At 43.2% G+C, this 23,548-nt stretch overlaps 1 protein-coding gene across 1 annotated transcript in view; it reads right to left on the bottom strand.

Annotated features, from left to right (window-relative positions):
- Nucleotides 1–222: 222 nt before the first annotated feature.
- Nucleotides 223–23,548, bottom strand: part of LOC145407504 (uncharacterized) — a 95,297-nt gene continuing 71,971 nt past the window's right edge. The window contains exon 7 of the mRNA XM_080278431.1: nt 223–1,339. Coding sequence (XP_080134557.1) covers nt 1,115–1,339 — 225 coding nt within the window. The 3' untranslated portion in view covers nt 223–1,114. The remainder of the gene's footprint in view (nt 1,340–23,548) is intronic.

A 23,548-nucleotide genomic window follows, 5' to 3' on the forward strand; every position in this document is an offset into this window, starting at 1 on the left:
CCCCACATTTATTATTTTTTTTAATAGCTTAGGCTTGCTACCACCAATGACTTTACTCAACTCAAGAAGGCCTCTCATACTGAAGGGCTTAATGGAGGCTATATACTATTGAACTCATCATTTAATGCCAGAATATAAAAAGAATCAAACCAATGTAGTGAACTGGTCAAGCCAGTGCCTAAGACTAGGTACAATCCTTTCCCCCCCCACCCCCCCCTAGTTTTATATAATTTCAAGTATAGTTTATCAAGGGTAACCACAATGTTTCATCCATGTTTCAAAATGTTAATCACTTCCGTACTATGTTGCTCCCTCCCCATTTTTTTTATCTTGCTATTTCTACAAGATGTTATTCAGTAAATGGGAGACGTTTTAAAATTAAGGGGTCAAATATTTAGAGTTTTCACTAATCCCTTCACTGGTGCTACACAGGGTTGCTATGGCACCAATACAGCCAGGTTATCCGGATGCCTAAATAAAAATATCCACAACTTCTTCCCTATCTGCTGAATGAAAGATGGTGAACTGCTAGAGAAGGGCAACTTTAACCTGTAGTCCACCAAGTTCTTGTTACAGATGAACCTGTGATACAATCAGCAGTGTTGCCAGGCCTCCACAAAAGGGGGGAGGGGAGACACCCCAATCTGGGGGGACGGAAGGAACTGCTGTACATTGTGTACACATTAAATAATCTGAAATTTGAAATGGAGGAGCCACTATGGGGGCCCAAGCTCCTCAAAGCCCCCACCATGGCTATGTCACTGGCTGTTAGTACTATTAACCCCTTCATTACTAAGTTGGTCTCTTTAAGCTAAAATCATTTTGTAATAGCAAGAATGGAATACAAATTACATCTCAGGACAATGGATTAACTGTGGTTAATGGTGTGATACTTCTTCTGAGGGATGTTGTTGTGGACTTTAATATCATGTCACTTTAGCCAAACAATCATGAAAATCTTTTTTAATAGGGTATTTTCTTGGGGTCCAAAGGCTGAATCACCGAGTTTCAAAAGTTGCTGCGCACTGTCCCATTATTTATTGTCATGAGGCATATCAATATTTATGCCTATAACTGTTCATATCCTGCCTATGTCTCTTTCATTAAAGTTTAGTTAGTCTCTCCTTTTAGACTCTGAAACCCTAGACAGGTCATCAATCTTCTGGTTAAGCAGTGCCACATTCTGATCAACCCACTTCAAGGTGTCCATATGAGCAGACAGGACACGGGCTACAGTATTCACTGGATCTGAAGCCTGAGACCCGGAGTTATTGGAGTTGAGGTGCTCAATAACCTTACACAAGTCATCCGTCATCTGCCGCAGCTGGGAGTCCAAGTTCTGCTGGTGGAGATAATAATTAGTAAAGCATTCTCTCATCTTTAATGTTCAGAAGCTTGAGGAGGCTCAGGCCCATAGTCATGCCTCACACCACCATCATCACCTCAAGCTCTTTCTTTAATGTTAGATGGCATTTTGTATTTGTTTTCTTTATTATAATGTTACGTACAGTGCAATCCCGGACATCCACTATGCAGATAACCAGGATTATCACAACTGGAGAAATTCATGACTGCCAAAAAATATCAACAAAAATATAGTATTGTAACTTTAAATGCCTGTTACTCCATGGACAGTCAAGTGTCACATGAGACTGAGAAGTCAGGGGAAGTGAAGTGAAGGCATTTCCAGTCAAGGTTGTTTCCTAGTTAATCCACTTCTCATACCTCCTTTGTGGTAGGTGGGGGCGCTCACCAACCACTCACTCGATATAGTGCTGCTCTCGGGTGTCTGCCCTTTCCCCTCCATCCTTCTTTCCTTCCATCCTCTTCTGTCTTTCTTTCCTTCATTCTTTCCTCATCCTTCTGCCTACGGGTGACTTTACACTCCCTCTTCTGTCTTTCTTTCCTTCATTCTTTCCTCTTCCTGCAGCCTGTGGGTGACTCTACACTAAGTGACAAGCCAAATGGTTTCCTGTACACCAAGAAACCATTTTCTATGCTGGGTGGTAACCATATAACCAAATTTTGGCGCTTGGTGGTTTAGTGGGTAATTATTGTGCCCCAATCGGATTGAGCCGGTGAAGGTTTATATCCAAGGGATGGTTGGGGTTGATTGCTCATGTAATACCACTCAGGGATGAGTGAGGCTGGTCACTCTCATCTTAAATGTCGGGACCTACTGCCTAGCCCCGGGCTCCTACGCTCCTCATGGAGCAATGTAGGATTGGATGATGGATAGATGGATCATACCTCCTCTCCCCCCTCTTTCCCTCTCATCCACATCAGTCACCATTCACACCTCCACATTCCACATCTTCCAGTGACAAATCACCAGTCTGCTTACTGTCGCCACAGTAGACAAACTCTCACTGCTGTGTTGTGACAGACAGCAACTTCTACATTCCATGATGTCTGAAGTGGAAACTAAGCATAAGCGTGTTGTGCTCACCTCAAAACAGAAGCTGAGCATATGCAATAGACTTGAAAAAGGTGAACATTACATGACACTGGTGACAGAATGGAAAGTAGGATATGCCACAATTTATAATACAAAGTACCAAGGACACAAGCACAAGGAATTCTCCCATGAAAAGCGAGACAAGTATATCCATTGGAAATGGGAATACTTTTCATTGGCTGAAAATGTGTGGTGCCAACACAGTTTTCTACCTAACGAATCAACTCAAACTACACATTTGCCAGCAGTGTCTTACCATACCTAGGTAAGTCCATTCTATTAAATATTATCCAATATTTTACTAATAAAAACATGGAAAAATAATTTAAAGAAATCTTGAACATTTAATAGTAAACTGATGATATGGAAAAAATGTTGTATTGTACAGCAGAATTATTACACCACATGTCTGCTGTGTACATGGCCACAATTCATAGTCTATTTCTTTCCCATCTGAACGTTGTCATTCCACCCCTCACTCGTCACTTGGCTGTCTTGCTGAAAATAAAATAAATACGCAGGACTGACAAGCACAGTAATTTTGTCCAACAAAGCAAACCCTCATTTCTATCATCTACATTTTCTCTTCTCTGCCAGTGCATGTTCATTCTATGATAACTTTGTGTACCACATAAATTCATCTTAGAATGCATGTGCACTGGGAGAGAACTGAAAATCTAGCTGATAAGAATGAAGGTTTGCTTCTTTGGACAAAATTATTGTGCTTACAATTTCTACGTATTAATTCTATTTTCTGCAGAACAGACGAGTGGCAAGTGATGGGTGCAGTGATGGCGATGAGAAGGGGAAGAAATAGATGGGCAGAAAGTGGCTACACAAACAGTTGGTGCGTGAGCATGGGAATTGTAATAATTCTACTGTACAGACTGTAGAGTAGAACATTTCTTTCCATATCATCAGTTCACCATGAAGAGAGAAACCTGTACTGTACACAGGAAAAATCATCTGATAAATTACCAATATGCTGGGAATTGAACCAGGGACTCCCAGGTGAGAGCCAGGCAGCATACCACTACACCACGACCAGGTAAAAGTTAACTCACATTGTCACAATCTTGTAACCAACGTCCCTCCGCCCCCACTGTGGGCATCAAGAGGATGAGTTAACCCCCTGGCACTCGGGCAAGTAGATGCTTTTAATCTATCCCAAGCACTTACGGCAAGTCAGAATGAAGAGAGAAACCTGTACTGTACACAGGAAAAATCATCTGATAAATTACCAATATGCTGGGAATCGAACCAGGGACTCTCAGGTGAGAGCCAGGCAGCATATCACTACACCACGACCAGGTAAAAGTTAACTCACATTGTCACAATCTTGTAACCAACGTCCCTCCGCCCCCACTGTGGGCAGTACAGGTTTCCTGTGTACAGTACAGGTTTCTCTCTTCATTCTGACTTGCCGTAAGTGCTTGGGATAGATTAAAAGCATCTACTTGCCCGAGTGCCAGGGGGTTAACTCATCCTCTTGATGCCCACAGTGGGGGCGGAGGGACGTTGGTTACAAGATTGTGACAACGTGAGTTAACTTTTACCTGGTCGTGGTGTAGTGGTATGATGCCTGGCTCTCACCTGAGAGTCCCTGGTTTGATTCCTAGCATATTGGTAATTTATCAGATCAGTTCACCAATAAATGTTCAACATTTATTTCTGTAGGTTCTTTTTCTGTGATTTTATGAGTAAAACAACATGTAATATTTAACAAACTGGACTTACCACGAGCATTTTACACCACTGCAAGACGCTGCAATCATGTGTGTTATATCTATGGGGTGTGTTTAAGAGGAGGTAATGTTTCATATGGAATCTGTTAGTGTGACCCTAGACATCACTGGAGGGTACTGTATATACTGCAATGATATAGCCTATGTATAAGAGTTATGTCAGATCTATCTAACTATCTATATACCTAGGCTGCTTCCCCCAAGGAAGGGGAGGTAGCTGAGACAGGACAACACACTCCCTATTTACTCATCCGCTCAAACACATTCATTCACATCTTAGCCCCAAAGGGGAGAAGGGACAGATCTTCACCGCACCACATCGCACGAGGGTCAACTGTGCAGTGCAATCAGTGACATCTGCAGCAGGGCCCAACAGCAGAGCTGGTTTACCTCTGCCACATCGTAACAGACCCATCCCCTTACTCACACCTGACCTGATCAGCTGATCAAACAAAATGCGGGACAATATCCCCTCAGGACTGCGTCATCACTTATTCACAATTTCTCTCCATTCATTTCCATTACGCACAGCCACTCTTCCTTGCTCAACAGACATCCCTCTCTTCACACTGTCCATCCATCCTATTCGTGGTCTTCCTCTCAGCCTTACGCCTCTCACATCACATCTAGTTATCTTTTTCACCAGTCACTCATTATTGTCACATTTGTCTTAAATTGAGAATGACTGTTAAACCGAATGCAAGCTTGTTCCTTCGAATTATAGTGTAATCTTATCCAAACTGTGAGTCATGCTTCCATTCGGATGTATGATACTAATGTTTAAGTTTTGGAGGGATTTAATTTTCCTAACTGTATTTAAGCCTTATTAGTTGGCTATTGGATTAATTTGCTCAGGATCTCCATTATGCAGGTGTTGGTTAAAAACGTTTTCCTGGTATGAGCTAGGTTTCAGCCGTTCGAGCTGAAGTCTAGATTATTATTTTCATATGCTTGAATATTGTAATGAAATGTCAATTGGGTGTTTGGCGGGGAAAATCGTGGTCAGGATTTGAGGGTGCTGTGAGTCAGTTAGGGTTAGACAGAGGTGAGAGAGGGCGGGCAGAGAAGATTTAGTTGGTGACTGCCTACTCATTTACCCCTATATACCTGGAGGTACTGTTGTATTTTATATATAAAGATGAAAATGCTTCCTTGAGTTTACGTGACCCAGCCAGCGATACAACGTTCCGTGACAATTAAATGGTGCCTAGACCCGGGAATCGTGGCAAGTGCTGTGGTTACATTCTTCAAGGACGTGTTTATGATATATCCAGAGGAAGCAGAGCTTGTAAGTTCATCTGGAAGTGAGGATATCCTGATCTGGCGCAACGAGTGCATACGCTATGTGGTCAGACCTTCTCCAGGTGGGAAGAGAATTGGGAGACGAAGGCAATAAACTCAGGACATTTGTGGAAGAACAACAGAAAGAAGCAAGATCGGAACGCACAAGAATCAGAGAACTGGAGAATGCGCGCAGAATACAGGAGTTAGAAGAGAAAGAGAAAGAAAGGATTCATGAACAAAAGATTCATGAACTTAAGCTTGAACAGCTTCGACAGTCTCGTGAGAATATGGGTACTACACAGAGTGTTGGTTCTGTGACTGGAACACCTAAGCCTAAACTATTGAAGCTGGACGAACAAGTGGATGACTTGGATGCGTATCTGGAAAGATTTGAGAGGTACGCTTTGACTAATAAGTGGGAAAAGGACAAATGGGTAGTTTATTTAAGTCCTTTACTGACTGGTAAGGCACTAGAAGCGTAAATTAGCCTTCCTACCTTTCAAGCTAATGATTATGAAGAAGTGAAGAAGTCTATCCTGTAATGGTATATGTTGACTGAGGAGGAGTATCGAAAGAAGTTTAGAGAAACTCCTCCCGAGAAAGGAGAGACCGTCGTGCAGTTTTCATCGAGGATAAGTTGGTACTTCGACCGCTGGATAGACCTGACAGGCATTCAAGAAAGAATATAAAGACCTCCGTGACTTAATCATCGGGGAACGGTTTCTAGGGTAGTGTCACCACGAATTAAGGATGTTTTTAAAGGAAAGGACCCCAAAGTCTTTATCAGAGATGGTGAACATGGCCGAGAAATTCCTGGCAGCTCACGGTGGGTCTCTCTGTTTTCGTTCAATGCAACAGGATGAGAAAGCAGTCAACAGGCAAGACAACATACCTGGCGAGACATGGACGGACGTAACCTCACAAATTGTTTCTTGAAGAGCTTTTTGAGAAGGACGGTGCTTTCTCTGTGACAAGGTGGGTCATCTTGCTCATGACTGTAAAACCTACTCTAAACCAAACTAAGCATCTGTTACTACAACCACATCTTCACAACATGGCAGACCTGTGAAGAAGGAAGAGAAAGCAGCACTGTGCATGGAAGGGGAATGGCTGGTCACTCTCCCGTCAGGTGAGACGGCGCCTTTGGTCATTGGCTTAGGGTCTGCAGATTCATGACTCGTACAGGAAGATGACTTCGTCAATGAGAAACCGGTGAAGGTGCTTCGTGACACTGGTTGTCCAGGAGTAGTGGTAAAGGCAAGGCTCGTTTGTCTGGAGCAGATGACTGGCAGCATGAAAAGGTGTGTTCTCATAGACAATACTGCTAGACTCTGCCCTGTTGCCCACATTTACGTACATACTCCTTACTACTCAGGTGAAGTACAAGCTGTCTGCATGAAAAACACAATTTGTGACTGATTATAGGCAACATTCCCAAAGCAGTGTTACCAACAGATGCTACAAACATTGGCTCGAGTGAGATACCAGTGGAGGTGGTGGACCAATTTGGGTGTACAGAGCCAGTAGCAGTGTCACTTGACTCTACCTTTTCTGTCCCCTCTGCATCCAATGTGGGGGTAGGTACTCAGACTCCTGACTCTGACACTTCTACATCCTCTTCATCTGATGTTGAGGAAAGCACAAAGGCAGAGGTTGTGGCTGCAGTGGAGACCCGAGGAAGGATCGACCCCTACAACCGCTGAGGGTGACAGAAACTAATCAAGCAACCCCGAAAGAGGATCCTATTACCCATGAGCAACAGGAAGCAGACAAGACACTGCTAAACTTAGTTCAGGGAGGTAAAAACTCTAATAAGTTTGAGGTTGGTCAGGGTAAAAAGGGGCTCTGGTACAGGATTTATGCTAGGAAAAGTGGTGAGGTAGTTAAGCAGCTATTGTTACTGAAAGAACGTAGAGAAAGGGTCTTAATGATTGCTCACGAGTCGTTAATGGGGAGTCACATGGGAGTGCAGAAAACTTTGGACAGAATTTTGGACAGTTTTTATTGGCCTGGTGTAGGTGGAGATGTTAAGAGGTGGTGCCACAGCTGTGATCAGTGTAAACATACATTACCCAAGGGAAAAGCAAGGACAGCTCCTCTGGGTAAAACCTCACTGATGTCAACACCATTTACTAAAATTGCCATTGATTTAGTAGGACCAATTACTCCAGTATCTTCCAAGGGTAACAGGTATACCTTAACCTGTGCTGACTATGCCACCAGGTGGCCTGAAGCAGTACCCCTACCCTCTGCAGATACTGAGAGAGTTGCTGAGGCATTTTTGAGCATATTTTGCACACTGGGATTTCTGAATTAAAGTCTATGTGACAGGGGCTCTCAATTTACCTCAGAGCTCATGAAGGAAGTCTGTCATCTCATCAATGTAAAACAAGCATTTACCACCCCTTACCATCCTATGGCAAATGGGCTAAATGAAAGATTTAATGGTACATTTAAGGCCACGTTAAGAAAAATGTGCTAAAAGCGGCCTGAAGACTGGGACAAATATATTTCTGCAATTCTCTTTGCTTACAGAAAGGTACCACAGGGTAGCACAGGATTTTCACCCTTTGAACTTCTATATGGATGCACAGTGAATGGGCCAGTTAAACTTTTAAAGGAATTATGGAGTAATGAAGGTGATGGAGATGATGTACAAAATACCTATGAATATGTGACCAGCTTGAGGAACAGACTTGAAGAGACCTGTACATTGGTTCAGTGTAGTTTAGAAGATGCTTCAGTAAAATATAAGCATCACTATGACAAAATGGCCAGAAAGAAACCAATTCATGTAGGAGATAAGGCTCTGTTACTTTTGCCTACAAACTCTAACAAGCTGTTGCTCAATTGGGAAAGGTCCTTTTGAGATAATTAAGAAAGTGGGAGACCTAGACAGTAAGATAAAAGTAAGTGAGGATAGAAGTAAAATATTCCATCCAAACCTACTAAAAATGTATGAGACCAGAAGTGATGCTGATAATTCAGCTGATGGTGAAACTGAACAAAGTGAATATATATCTGTGTCTGTCACAGAACCTACTGATACTTATGAAGATGATGTTCCTATAGAAACCTGTGAAACTTAAGGCCAAGATTTCACAATGGTAAATGTAAATTCTGACATATCCCCAGACCAAATAGCAGTCCTCAAGAGTTTGATTCATGAATATAAGGACATTTTTACAGATAAGCCAGGTCAAACTAATCAGTGAAACATGTTATTAACGTTAATAATCACACTCCTATCAAAGAAAGGCCATATCCGATCCCTTTTTCAGTCAGAGAATCCTTTGTTTTGTTTCGTTTCATTTTTAAAGGCTCCAACATGCTTGCATGTGACGGCTTGGTCACCTAATGGCAGCTCTCCATGCTGCACGATCCATTGCAGCCTCCCTGTTCAGTCCCTTAACCCTGAGGTCACACTTAATGACCTCATCCCATGTCTTTCTCGATCTGCCCCTCACAACCCCACCCCCAATATTAACACTTCTCATCTTCCTCACCCAATTATCATCCCCCATCCTCTCCACATGTCCAAACCATCTCAATCTACCTATCCTCATCACAACACCAATACACTACACTCCCATCCTACCTCTCAGCTCTTCCATTGTAAACCCAGCCCCCCAGACCTTGCACGCAGGGATGCACTATACATCCACCTAATCACTGTCATTTCTGTACATCTGAGCCAGCGAACATCCTCCTCGTTTACTGCCCAGGTCTCGCTACCATACAGTATTACACTAGTAACACATGCTGCATACAAAGACCCCTTAGCACGTAGGAAGAGCCCTCTCAATGTCAGAAGAGGCAACAGCTCCCTGAACTTCTTCCAACCACTTCTCACCCTAGCCACAGAGCTAGCTCCAGCTCCACTTCCAGCACACAACATGTCTCCCAAATAACAAAACTCTTCCACACACTCAAGAGATTCACCAGCAAGTTCAATCTTTTCACGCCTGACAGACTCCACCTGCTCTCCCCAACATGCCGTACACATAAAATCAGCATTATCTCGCAGTCTACCTCTGATACCACTACATCTCTTGTGCACCCATTTATCACAAACACCGCACAAGATGGAAGTACTTCCCATACTTCCCACGCCCTTGTGGCAAACTGCACATGGCCACTCTCCCTCGTCTTTGACAGTACCGAAATCATTCCTAGATATTATCAATTTTGTTTTATCTGCATTTACCCTTAAGCCCTTGTGCCCCATACTATCTCTCCACTTCCTAAACCTTTCCTCCGCCTCCCTTTCGTTCTCTGCAATCAACACCAAATCATCAGCATACAACATCTCCCACGGGAGTCCGTTTCTAAAGTCACGTGAGAGGACTTCAAATACCATGGGACTCAAAACTGACCCCTGATGCACACCAACATTCACGGAAAACTCATCACTCAACTCTCCATTCACTCTTACCTGGGTGCAAGCACCCACATACATAGCCATAACCACCCTAACCAGCCACTCCTCCAAGCCAAGCTTTCTCATTGTCCACTTCACCACCTCTCTAGGGACTCTGTCAAAGGCCTTCTCCAAATCAACAAAAACAAAATACAGATCCCTTCTCCTACCAACATATTTTTCCTGAAGCTGTCGAACAATGAATATGGCATCAGTGGTCCCCCTACCTGGCATAAACCCAAACTGCATTTCATCAATATTCACTCTTTCTCTAATCATACCTTCTAATACTCTCTCCATTACCTTCATTATCTGATCTAAAAGCTTTATACCTCTATAATTTCCTCTTTCCAGGGCATCACCCTTCCCTTTATACACATTTACAATTACACTCATCAGCCAATCATCTGGGATAACACACTCATAAATAATCCTATTTATCAGGTCAGTGACTAACCTCACCCCTATATCTCCGGAGGCCTTCAACATTTCTGCAGTCAACCCAGACACACTTGCTGCCTTCCCCACCTTCATCCTGCCTATTGCCTCACTCACAGTAGCAGCATCAATCAAAGGCAAAGGGCCAAACACTGGATCTGTTGGCTCCAAACCTTCCCTGTCCCAGTCAAACTCCTCATTCAACAATCCTTAGAGAAGGAAATTGACACGATGCTAAAGAAGGGAATTATAGAGAAATCCAGTTCAGAGTATTGTGCTCCTATAGTACTGGTAAAGAAACCTGATGAGACATTTTCGTTCTGTGTAAATTATAAGACGTTGAACAAAGTAACCAAGTTTGATTGTGAGCCAATGAATAAACCAGATGATATTCTCGCAAGTCTAAGAGAGAAAACTTTCTTTTCAAAATTAGATTTTAGTAAAGGTTTTTGGCAGATTGAGATGAAAGAGGATTCAAAGCAATTCACTGGGTTTGTTGGTCCCAATGGGAGCTATCACTTTGCTCGAATGCCTTTTGGTTTGGTGAACTCGCCAAGCACATATAATCGAATTATGAGAAAGCTTTTGCATGGACTTATTAATATCAGTAACTATGTAGACGATGGCTTTGTCATACAATAACCTGGAATGAACACCTTGAGGTACTAAGAGGGCTGTCTGGTAGGATAAGAGAATCCGGACTAACAGTGAGACCTTCAAAGTGTCTGTTTGGTTATAAGACTGTAACCTTACTTGGTCATAAGATTGGAAAGAGAAGAGTTACCCCTGTAGATGACACTGTAGATATAATCCTGAAAACCTCTATTCCATGCACAAAAAGACAACTAAGGTCATTTCTGGGTCTAAGAGGATGATATCAGAAATTCATACCGCACTATTCTCATGTAACAGTTCCTCTAACTGATCGATTGAAATCAGGATGTCCTAACAAACAAAGTGGGGAAATGTTCACCAAGAAGCATTTGACTGTTTAAAGAGATGTCTAATATCTTCAATCCTCAGAGCACCTGACTTTGCACCACCATTTATGGTCCAGACTGACGCATCAGCATCTGCCCTAGGAGCAGCACTACTTCAAAAATTTGAGGAAGGACTTCTCCCTGTGGCCTACATATGCTAGTTGCAAGTTGCAACCCAGAGAGCCCAGATATTCAACTATAGAGTGGGAATGTCTGGCCATAGTATTTGCCCTGAGAAAGTTTGACCAATACCTTTATGGTAAAGAATTTGTGTTGTGCACCGATCACTCAGCTCTGAAATATTTAAAGAGAAAGAAACCAGAAAATTCCAGGCTTTTAAGATGGTCATTACTTTTACAGAATTACACTTTCACAATCAAAGCCATAAAAGGCAAATACAATTTGCTCTCAGCTTTCTTAAGACGAATGTAAAGGTTGTCACTTTGTGAAACTTGGTGGAGGGGAGTGTCACATTCGCCTTAAAATGAGAATGATTGTTAAGCCGAATGTGAGCTTGTTGCTTCGAATTATAGTGTAATCTTATCCAAACTGTGAGTCAAGCTTCCATTCAGATGTATGATACTTATGTTTAACCCCTAAACCGCGGGGTTGTTTTGGCGATCCCTGCGTGTCCCACTAGGATATTCACGTTCCGACAGACTTTGTAAAAATATTTGCCAAAAATCAGTTATTAGTCCTAGAATATTATAATTATATATACATATGGCACATAACTTCAGCTTTCTCCTGGGATGTTTGCTGAGCCTTCGTCAACTACCGTAGGACTTGTGGAGACTTCTGAAGTTGGGTAATGAAGTTTCCACTTTACACTTCCCGATACCCCGTAATATGATTACCACAGCCTGATATTATCACTAGAAACACTATTCTATGATTTTCAAATAGTTTGGAATCCATACTCCAAAAAAAAACACTGTGAAAGCAATGAAAATTACGAGTGTGTACGAGTTTCCCACTTGCGCTCGTTCCCCGCTGGTATTCTGTCATTTATTATTCATAAAAACACTCACACTTTATATTCCTATTACTATATAACACTTATATATATCTGCAGTCTTTATCCATATGTTTCCTTCAGTAATAGTAGTTTATTGTCACTGTAGGCATTCAATTTCTCTTTCAGTAAAATAAGTAGCATTCACTTTCTCATCCTGTATACTAGCGTGAACGATTCTGTCACTTTCACTTTCATAACTCCTAGTATTCATACATGCTAGAGTGAAACTTTCACTTTCATTACTCCTAGTATATATACTAGTATTCTTATATTACTACTTATTTACATTTCTATTTACATTCTCTATTTTATTTACATTATTTACATTTCTATTGTATTTACACTATGTTATGCACTGTCACTTGCAGTAACTTATAAAACTATTGTCCACGGTTCAGTTATATTTACATTCACTGCTTTCACTTCCTGTTTACACATTATTTACATTTCCACTTGCACTGTTTTAGAGTCACCAGAAAGATCGTAGTCACTGTCCATCATTTTCATTGATAAATTAGCCAGTTCACGTTCCACAGCAGTCACTTAGCCCTTTACCCCTTTCCACAAGAAGTTTAGTAGGGGTAGAGGTCACAGGGCCCTTTGCATGGGGCTAAAAAGCGACGGAATTGGACAGGCGCGAACCTGATGTGGTTTCACCTTGAAAGACGACAGTAAACTGAATGCTGTTGCCTAGGGGCACTGAAGGGCTGCCAATGTCAGCCTGGTGACAGCTGCTAATATATATGCTATGAAATGATTGGCAGGAAATCTAGACAATACATAATAAATTAGGTAGTTCCAGGTGAATGTAAATATCACTTACGCTTCTCATTTCCTTGCTTATACAGTATATATTTTTATTATGAGAACAGGTCATACGGCATATTTCAAGGGGAAATAAACAGGGAAAATTAGCGAACGAGTGCACGTGAGGTGTTGCCAGGTGATAATTACCCCATTCCAGATGTATGGCAGTATCAATTACCTTTTCTCTTTCTTTTATATAATATTTTGTATAAGAATAGGGCAAATGGCCATTTCCATGGATAAAATGAGTGGAAAAATCCATCCAGCATTTGTGTAGCGCAGCGCAGCTGGTCAGGTGGGAGGAGAGGGTAATGGAGGGAAGGTAAGGAGGCGGGGAGTCAAGGACAGGAGAAAAATGGCTAAATTGTCAACAGTGCATGGGAGTACAAATGACATTAGCAGAACTGAGTATAGCTGGACACTGGTAGTACTGATAGATGATACAAGCCACCACTTGAAAGCCCGGGCAAATTCAAAATAACACGGAATCACAAATGTGTCGCCCTGCAGTATGATCCATTGCTCCCAAGCATCATGAAAGTGACGCCCCGTGGTTAAGGGGTTAAGTTTTGGGGGGATTTAATTTTCCTAACTGTATTTGAGCCTTGTTAGTTGGCTATTGGATTAATTTGCTCAGGTTTTCCTTTATGTAGGTGTTGGTTAAAAATGTTTTCCTGGTGTAAGCTAGGTTTCAGTTGTGCTAGGTTTCAGTTGTTCGAACTGAAGTCTAGATTATTATTTTCATTTGCTTTAATATCGTAATAAAATGTCAATTGGGTGTTTGGCGGGGAAAATCGAGGTCAGGATTCAAGGGTGAGTCAGTTCAGGGATAGACAGAGCTGAGAGAAGATGGGCAGAGAAGATCGAGTTAGTGACTTCTTACTCATTTACCCCTATATACCTGGAGGTACTGCTGTATTTTTATACACACAGAAGAAAATGCATCCTTGAGTTTACGTGACCCAGCCAGCGATACAAGGTTCTGTGACAATTATCCACTCCCTCCATATGCCCAAACCATCGTAACATCCTCTGCTCAACTCGATCAGCCATCTCCCGAACAACTCCAGTTCTCCTTCACACTTCGTCATTTCTCACTTGATCCATACGCGTCACTCCACACATACACTTCAGACACCTCATCTCCATTACATTCAAACTTTTCCTCTCTGCTACACCCATATTCCATGTTTCAGCCCCATATAAATGCAGTTGGTACCACAACACCCTCATACAGCCTTCTCTTTCCATCCATTCTAAGCAAACGACATCTAAACACTTTTTTCATTCCTCCCAGCACCTTTCCTACTCCATTACTTCTAAACTTCACTTCTGCATCTATTCTTCCATCCACAGCAACATGTGACCCTAAATACTTAAAACACTACCTCCTCAAGCAACTCACCATTCAAACCTATATTCATCCTCCTACCATCTACCAACCTCGTACACTTCATCACTTTACTCTTACTCTCATTTACTTTCCATTTCCTCCTTTCACAAACCCTTCCAAACTCCTCTACCAACTGTCTCAATCTCTCCTCTGAATCAGCCACCAGTGCAGTATCATCTGCAAACAGCAGCTATTTCTGCTTCCACTCCCTACCATCAACATTCAACAGACTTAGACCTCCACCTAACACTCTTGCATTCAGCCCCCTTACAACACCATCCATACAAATATTAAACAACCAAGGCGACAACACACATCCCTGCCGCAGCCCTACTCACGGGAAACCAATCACTCACAGTATTTCCCTCTCTTACACATGCTCTACTATTTACATAAAAACTTTCCACTCCTTTTAGTAACCTACCATCAAATCCATACAATCTTAAAACAGTCCATAAAGCCTCCCTTTCAATTCTATCATATGCTTTCTCTAAGTTCACGAATGCCCAAAACACATCCTTACCTTTTGCTAAATACTTTTCACTCACCTGTCTCACAGCAAACACCTGATCCATGCATCCCCTCCCTCTCCTAAAGCCACACTGCTCATCTCCAATCACTCCCTCTGTACCCTCACTAACTCTCTTATTTAACACTCTACCATACACCTTACCAACAACACTCAACAGACTTATACCCCTAAAGCTAGTACATTCATACTTATCATCCTTACCTTTATACAGCGGGACCACACATGCACTTGCCCAGTCAACTGGCACCATACCTTGCACAAAGCACACATTCAACAATCTTCCTAACCAGTCAACAATAGTCACTCCACCACCTTTCAGGCATTCCACAACACACCCATCCATACCTGCAGCTTTCCCTGTTTTCATCTCCTTTACTGCCTCCTGCATTTCCTCCATCGTGATCAAAGTATCATTCAACTCTCCCAACACACTTATTCCTTGCACCCTTCCTTCTGCCACAATCTCAGCCTCCCTTTCCTCATCTACATTTAACAATCTTTCAAAATACTCCACCCATATCTTCCTTGCTGCATCCATCTCAATTAACATACAGTAAGACCTCACTGTAACAGACTAATTGGGGCTCAAACCATTCCGAAAAATGCGAAATTCCGATAAAAGCGACATTTGGACTTCCCCCTGCTAATCCGGACTTTTTCCGATATATCAGACATTAGTCCGGATCGCATGAATGGTTTTTAAACTGTTTTGACTACCATTGAGGTACTGTAATGTGTTGTAACTTCACTACATTAATCAAATGGTATAATACAGTAATCACTCTAATATCCGGACGCCCAATAACCGAACATCCCCACTACCCGGACCTTATCGTCCTGGGATCCAACATTCAAAAAAAAAAAAAAAAAAAAAAACGATTTTTTCCCGTCCATAATTTGAACTTGCCGCGCGCCGCGGGAGAGCATTGTTTTGGTGCGTCATTCCTCCGACGTCCGATAGAGCGCCGCTGCATCCTCCCCACTTCCCGCCTGTCTCTCACCGTGACTGGACCTACGCTCTTCGCAATGGCTGCCCACGTGCTCGTTTTTGTGGTGGTGCCCTACCTGCTGCAGGGCCTCCTGCTGCTCTCGGGCCTCCTCTTAGTGTGTGTGATGATGGCCCCGCCACCTGAGAAAAGGAAGAGAGTGGTGTTGACTCTGGAAAAGAAGAGGGAGATATTGAAGAAAGTTGATGTGGGTTGGTCTTCTTCCCGCATTCTCCACGAGTACAACCTGGCCCAGTCGACTTTGTTCGATATCAAACGTTCCCGAGACAAACTCATGCAGTACACGGCTGACTTCTCGTCGCGAAGCAAACGCAACGTGGAAAGGAAGGTTATGTTTACCCCCAAGTTTGCAGAAATCGACCGATCGACGTTGATTTGGTACAGACAGCAACGTGCAGCTAGTGTGATGGTACGTGGAACGGAGCTGAAGGCTGCTGCTGAGAAGTTCGCAAGACTTCACGACGCCCTAGTCTTCAAGGCATCCGAGGGTTGGCTCTTCGCGTTCAAGTTGCGACATGGCCTTACTAACCGTAAAGCACGTGGCAAAGCATTGGACGCTAACGAGGATGGAGTTGACGAGTTTTGGCACAAGGTGAAAGGCTTGATCGACATGGAGGGCCTAACTCTCGGTCAAGTCTACAATGCTGACGAAACTGGCCTATTCTATCGCTCGCTGCCAACGAACACTCTAGCCGAGGAGACGGAGAAGCGTGTACCTGGCCACAAGCTTTCCAAGGAACGGATATCTGCTTTGTGTTGTGCCAGTGCTAACAGCATGCAGAGGCTTAAGCCCGTTGTTGTTGGCCGTGCAAAGCAGCCTCGGTGCCTTCGTGGGGTGATGGATGTCCTTCCTGTCGTCTGGTACCATTCTTTGAAAGCATAGTTCACAGCTGTGATTTTCAAAGACTGGTTTCACCGTCACTTCGTCAAGGAGGTCATCCATTACCAGACGAAGACACTGGGAATCCCTCGCGACCAGGTAAAGGCTCTCCTTCTGTTCGACAATGCACCTCCCACCAGTGTGACAAGGACTTGGTTGCTGACAATGGCCGGATTAGGTGCATGTTTCTGCCACCTAATACGACTGCTCTCATTCAACCCATGGACCAAGGAGTGATCGTGGCAACAAAGTGCCTGTACCGTCGGAAGTTCCTGGATGAGGTGATGGTTGTTCTCGAGGACGAGGACGAGCGCAGGGAAGGACAGGACACATGAGGCAAGCGGACTTTGGAAAACCTTCGCCACTACAACATCAAGTCTGTGCTGTACAACTGGGCTAATGCATGGAAGGAAGTCCCTGTGAAAACTCTTGAAAATGGTTGGTCTCGTCTGCTTCTCGGAACGGATGTGGAGTACGATTTTCTAGGGTTTGACGTGGATGACTTCCATGCACAGCTACGCACAAACGGCGACGATGTTGATGTGGACGATGTTCGTGAGTGGTTGGACGACGACGAGGGCGATCCTGGGTATCAGACATTGTCTAATATCGAGATAGCGTCTTTGGTTGCTGGTGTCAGTACCAAACTTGAAGATTCCGACGACGAAGGTGACGAAGATGCGGACTCCTCTCAGCAGGACACTACTCCAGCCATCCCCAAGCTGAGTGCACTCCGGGAACATCTAGAGTTCGTCCTAGACTACCTGGAACATCCGGACTGCGACAGGGAGATGGGGCTCTTGGGACTCGTGGAGGAAGTGCGTGCTTTCAGGCAGCGCATCATCAATCGTCAGAATCGTCGGTCCTTGCGTCAGTCAACGATTGACAGTTTTTTCTGTCCCGTGACCCCCGCTGTGCCAAGCCCTGGCTCCACTCCGTTGCCTCCCCAAGACAGGCCCTCAAGCTCCGAGCCACAGCCCAGCACATCAGCCACGGTGGAGTCACCACTCGACGTGAGTTTGCGGCTTTCCTCAGAGTCCTCTGCAGTGGGTACGCCATCACCACGACCCAGCGATGCACCCCTTGGTCGCCTGCCAGTGATACTCTCGGACTCTGACAGTGAATAAACAGCAAGAACTTCTCCACTAGACCACACGGGAATTTTGAGTGTTGTGCAGTGAAAAAAACGGTGTGTTGTGTTAAGGTTTTCGAGTTGAGAGAAAAGACTCAGTGGAAACTAAATTTAATGTAAATAGACTTCTTTGTTTTGGCTTTGGAAATTTTGAAAAGAATGGGAAAAGTTAATGTGCAACACAAAATTAAAATGGAGCATTATTTGGACTAAAGTGAACACTGTGAAAAGAACGGACTTCTGTGTGTTATTGACTAAGCTCAGTGCAAGACTTCAGGAAGAGTGTACTGCAAGTGCTTCAGGAAATCGTTCTTACTGTCAGAGTCCGAGAGGAGGCGGTTATTCATCGAGGTGGCCAGGGACTTGCTGTAAGTAGCCAGAATGTTTCATTCTGTACTTTTTTCCATACTATACTTACCAGAATGTTTCATACTGTACTTTTTTCCATACTATACTTACCTCATGCATGTGCAGTAGGAATGTGTTTTTCTGAGTTAGGCTAGGTTAGGGTCCATAAGTACCAGAATGTTTATTAATGTATAAACATACTTCTAAACCCTCATTTTATGTTTCTTTTGCATTTATTTCAGTCATTTATGTGCCTTACTGGTGTGATTTGGGTGTTAAATAGGTGCTATGCATGTCCAGAGGGAGTTGTATAGGTGTTTCTCTGAGTTAGGGTCCATAAGTACAAGTCAATAAGCTGGGGCCCAATATCCGAACAAAACCAATAACCGGACCTACCAATGGCTCTATTACGTCGGATATTGGAGTAATTACTGTATATATAATAATACTGTACTGTACACTGATGAACATGTCTTTTATTTACCTTATTGTGGTGAACATAGCTGAAGTGGTCAGGCAGTCCGGAATGCTTCTGGCTTTATCAGACTTTTTCCAATCTCCTTGAGTCCGATAAAAGCGAATTCCGGTCTATTGAAGTCCGTTATATTGAGGTTTTACTGTACTTCCGTCCTCTGCTTTTACTCGCTCTTCCTTCCCAGACTCTCCCTTTCGCACCCTTTTCACCTCCTTCCAAAACATTTTTTTATTCTGTTGAAAATTCCCAGTCACCAACCTACCCCATCTCTCATCTGCTGCCACTTTAGCATCACGCACAGCCCTTCTCGCCCTATTCCTCTTTTCCTTATACCTCTCATATGACACCTCATCCTTCCTCTGCAACCACACTTCATATGCACGTCCCTTCTCAGCCACAGCCATACTTACTTCCTCGCACCACCATTCACTTCCCTTTCTGACACCACCACCCACTCGTCTCACACCACACACTTCTTCCACATGCCTCACCACAATACTCTTAAACAACTGCCATTCCTCCTCCACACTGCCATTCTCCTGATCTTTCACTGCATTCCACTCATCTTTCAATTTCTCCTGATGCTCTATCATTTTCTCTCTTTTATCCAACTCACTCACTTTCAAAACCTCCCTGTCACACCTAACTCTCCTAGCTCTCACTCATCTCTTACCTACTCTCAACTTTCCCTCCACCGAGTAGAGGTCAGACATACCTCCACCCTCCCCTCTCAAAACTCTCACATCCAGCAATTTTCCTATTACATTCCTGGACACAACCACATAGTCCATCAATGCTCTATCAACTACTCTTCCACCCTCCTGTCTCACCCTTTATACTTATAAATATCTTTCTTCTCAAATAAGGTATTTCCAATCACCATCTCTTGCTCAACGCATGTCCCTATCATTCGTTCCCCATTTTCAGATATCTGGGCAAAATCAGTAACTGGGAAGGTAAATTCTCCAAGCTTTCCAGTTTTGTACATATGTATACCAGTATATTTTTCCCTGGTTCTGCTTTTACTCATTGAATGGCAGCAAATACCTCTTGTTATGCTCCCATTATATTTTTAATGCCTATATCAATCAATCAATCACATAATCAATCTTTCATTCTCTGCAGATTAATTTTTAACCTTTGAAAGGCAATAACCTTTTGGCAATACATGCAGCCAAGTCTATGTCTCTCTTGTCTGAGGTTGATTTCCAAAGTTTCATGGAAGAGCTAGAGGGAGCTAAGAGCCACTGGCACCACTCTTATGCCTTGAAACACCACTATCACCTCAAGCACATTCAGTCCTTCTCCAAGATTTTTTTACCATCTGGACAAAAGGCACTCCTGAATTTCTTCTGCTACAACAAAAATCAACTATGGCAGTCATAACGGTGCATAAAGTTATGGAGAGGTATGGTGTAAGGGTGCAGGAAAAAAAAAAAAAAAAATGGAGAGGTATGGTTTAAAGGTGGAAAAAAAAAAAAAAAAAAAAAAAAAAAAAAGTTAAATCCTATATACTACAACTGGGTAAATACACACACACAGGAACTAGAGCAAAGTGACCCGAGGTCACAACAACCTGCCTGCACCAGCTGAATTAGGGTCAAAATCACTTTAGGTGAAAGGAAATTGGGTTAAATGAAGTTTATGACTACAGTATTACCAAACAAAATGGCAATTTCTAAGATTTATAACTTTGAAATATGATCGCTGAGTTTGTCCCTTCAAGGTCACATATTAGGGTGCCAAAAGAATCTCCACATATGACATCCTAATAGTGATTAATAGTAACCATCAACCTATATCTCGCCGTTTGACAGATTTAAGCAGTCAAAATATGTGACCCCTCTGGGGGTACGGGTTTTTTTCAAGAATACTCCCCCAGTATCCCTGTTTGTTGTACAAGGCGACTAAAAGGGTTGGCGGAGAGTTAGTGCCTCTCCCAGGAAAAGACGAACAAGAAGCCTTGGACAAGGACTGACCAAAAGATGACGACCAAGGACTGGACAAAGGACAGGGTAATCGGAACATGAAATGTAAGAGATGCGAATGATGAGGTGAAAGAGAGAGAGATTGTCCAGGTGCTTGAGGGTGCAAAAGTGGATGTATGTAGAGTAACTGAAACTAAATGGAGAGGTGAGAGTGTGAGAGAATGGGAGTATGGATGGGGTATATGTGCAGGAGTAGGTAAGAATGAGAGGGCAAAAGAAGGAGTGTGTATAGTTGCGAGAAAAAGATGGAAGAAGAACATAGGGGAGTATGGATCAGTTGGGTCAAGGATTGTGTGGGTAAGATTGAAAGTCGGAATACAAATGTGGGCGATTGTATGCGTGTATGCACCAACGCAAGATCGTGCAAGCAGAGTGAGAGAAGAGTTCTGGACAAATGTGGAAGTGTGCATGGAAAAGTTTGGATGGAATGAGAGAGTGTTTTTGATCGGTGATATGAATGGTAAAGTTGGAAATGTGAAGGTGGATGGAATAGTTGGTGAGTGGGGTGTGCCTGCTGAGATAGATGAGAATGACAGTGCATTAGTGGACATTTGTGCTGGGAGAGGGTTGGTGATAGCCAATACCCTCTTCAGGCATAAAATGATCCACAGGTATACATGGCGAGTGATGAGAAGGTTGGGTGGATGAAAAGATGCGAAGATGTGTAATGGATGCAAGAGCTTATAGAGGTTGGGGGAGTGGACTTTCTGACCACTACTTGGTGGTGACCAGATTCAAGATCCAAATAAGATGGAGTAATAGAAGAAGAGAAGGACGGGAAGAAGGAATATTTGCAAGGAGAGTGGAAAGGTTACAAGAGTATGAGAAAAAGGCAGAATATAAGAGAGAAGTGGAGGAACGACTGGCCAAATATGAATTGGAGTAGATGGGGGACGTGGAAGGTGTGTGCAGGACATTCACAGAAGAAATATGTGCAGCATGTGATGTTGAGTGTGGGATGAAGAGAAGACGGAGGGGGGTGCAAGGAACAGCGTGGTGGAATGAAGAGGTGAGACAGGCTGTGGCACAAAAGAAGAAAGCATATAATGAATGGATGAGAAATAGGGGCGTGGAAGAAGTTGAGAGGCGGAAGAGAGAGTTATATGTAGAGAGAAAGAGAGAGGTAAAAAGATTAGTAAGAGAGAGTAAGAAGAGATTGGATGAGGTATTTGGAAGGAATTTGAGTGTAAAGTGGAGGAACTGTAGGAAAATGTTCTGGAAAGAGGTGAAGAGAGTAAGACAAGGTGGAAGTGAAGTTAGCAGGGGAGTGAAAGATAAAAATGGTAGATTACTAGTGGAGAAGGGAGAAAAAGTGAGCAGATGGAGAGAATACTTTAACCCTTTAACCGCGGGCACTGTTTTGCCCCGACTGGCCTCTCCCGCGGGGGTTTCAGCCAAAATGTAAACAAACTTTAAACCTTTATAACTCTGCACAGAATAAATCTAGAGCGAAAAATAAGGTACCAGTAGAAAGTACTAACCTTCGGCTTTGCAATGATGTAGGTTTCATGATTTCGTTGACTATCACTGGATGGGCAGTGCCGTTAGAAGTGAGCGATCTAAAATCACTATTTTTCGCTCACACACCATTACCTTCGCTCACACATCATTACCAAATGCCAATCTCATTCTGATAATAATACTATAAACATATATGAACACTGCACATACGATAAACACCCACTCTGTGTTCAGTGAAGCAGGTAAAAGGCACTGTAATTGCCCGCACTTCACTGCCACATCAGCGGTGTTGTAATCACTATTTTTCGTTCACACACCATTACCAAATGCCAACCTCATTCTGATAATAATACTATAAACATATATGAACACTGCACATACAATAAACACGCACCCTGTGTTCACTGAGGCAGGTAAAAGGCACTGTAATTGCCCGCACTTCACTGCCACATCAGCGGTGTTGTAATCGCTATTTTTCGCTCACACACAATTACCAAATGCCAACCTCATTCTGATAATAATACTATAAACATATATGAACACTGCATATACGATAAACACCCACTCTGTGTTCACTGAGGCAGGTAAAAGGCACTGTAATTGCCTGCACTTCACTGCCACATCAGCTGTGTTGTCACTCACACAGCTGGACAGATACTGATGTGTGTTGGTCAGGGGTGGGGTGAGGGGCCCGGAGGGTGGGAGGTGGGGGCCCGGGGGGTGGGAGGAGGGAGGTGGGGGTCGGCTGGAATGAAAGAACTTAATAGCTACTCTCCCTTGAAACAATTGGTGCATGGAAAAAACGCGGGGTATTCAAAATATTCACAAACATTCGAGAATGACACCCGCGGTTTGGTCCAGTTTTTGCAATGTCATTCTGGGATGACACCCGCGGTTAAAGGGTTAAGGAATTGTTGAACACAGAGGATGGAAGTGATGTGAGTATAAGTGGATGGGGAATGGCTGGGAGAAGGAGGGAGGTGAGAAGACAGGAAGAAATCAATAGGACAGAAGTTGTGGAAGCAATGAAGAAAGTTAAATTGGGGAAAGCCCCAGGAATTGATGGAGTGTGTGGTGAAATGTTAAAGCATGGGGGAGAGATGGTTGCAGAATGGATGTGGAGGATGTGCAGATTGGCCTGGGAGGAAGGTAACGTTCTGGAGGATTGGAAGTCAGGTATGA

Source organism: Coenobita brevimanus, chromosome 73 (genome assembly GCF_032717465.1).
Source record: "Coenobita brevimanus isolate Jiangsu-jjx chromosome 73, ASM3271746v2, whole genome shotgun sequence".
NCBI lineage: Eukaryota > Metazoa > Arthropoda > Malacostraca > Decapoda > Coenobitidae > Coenobita > Coenobita brevimanus.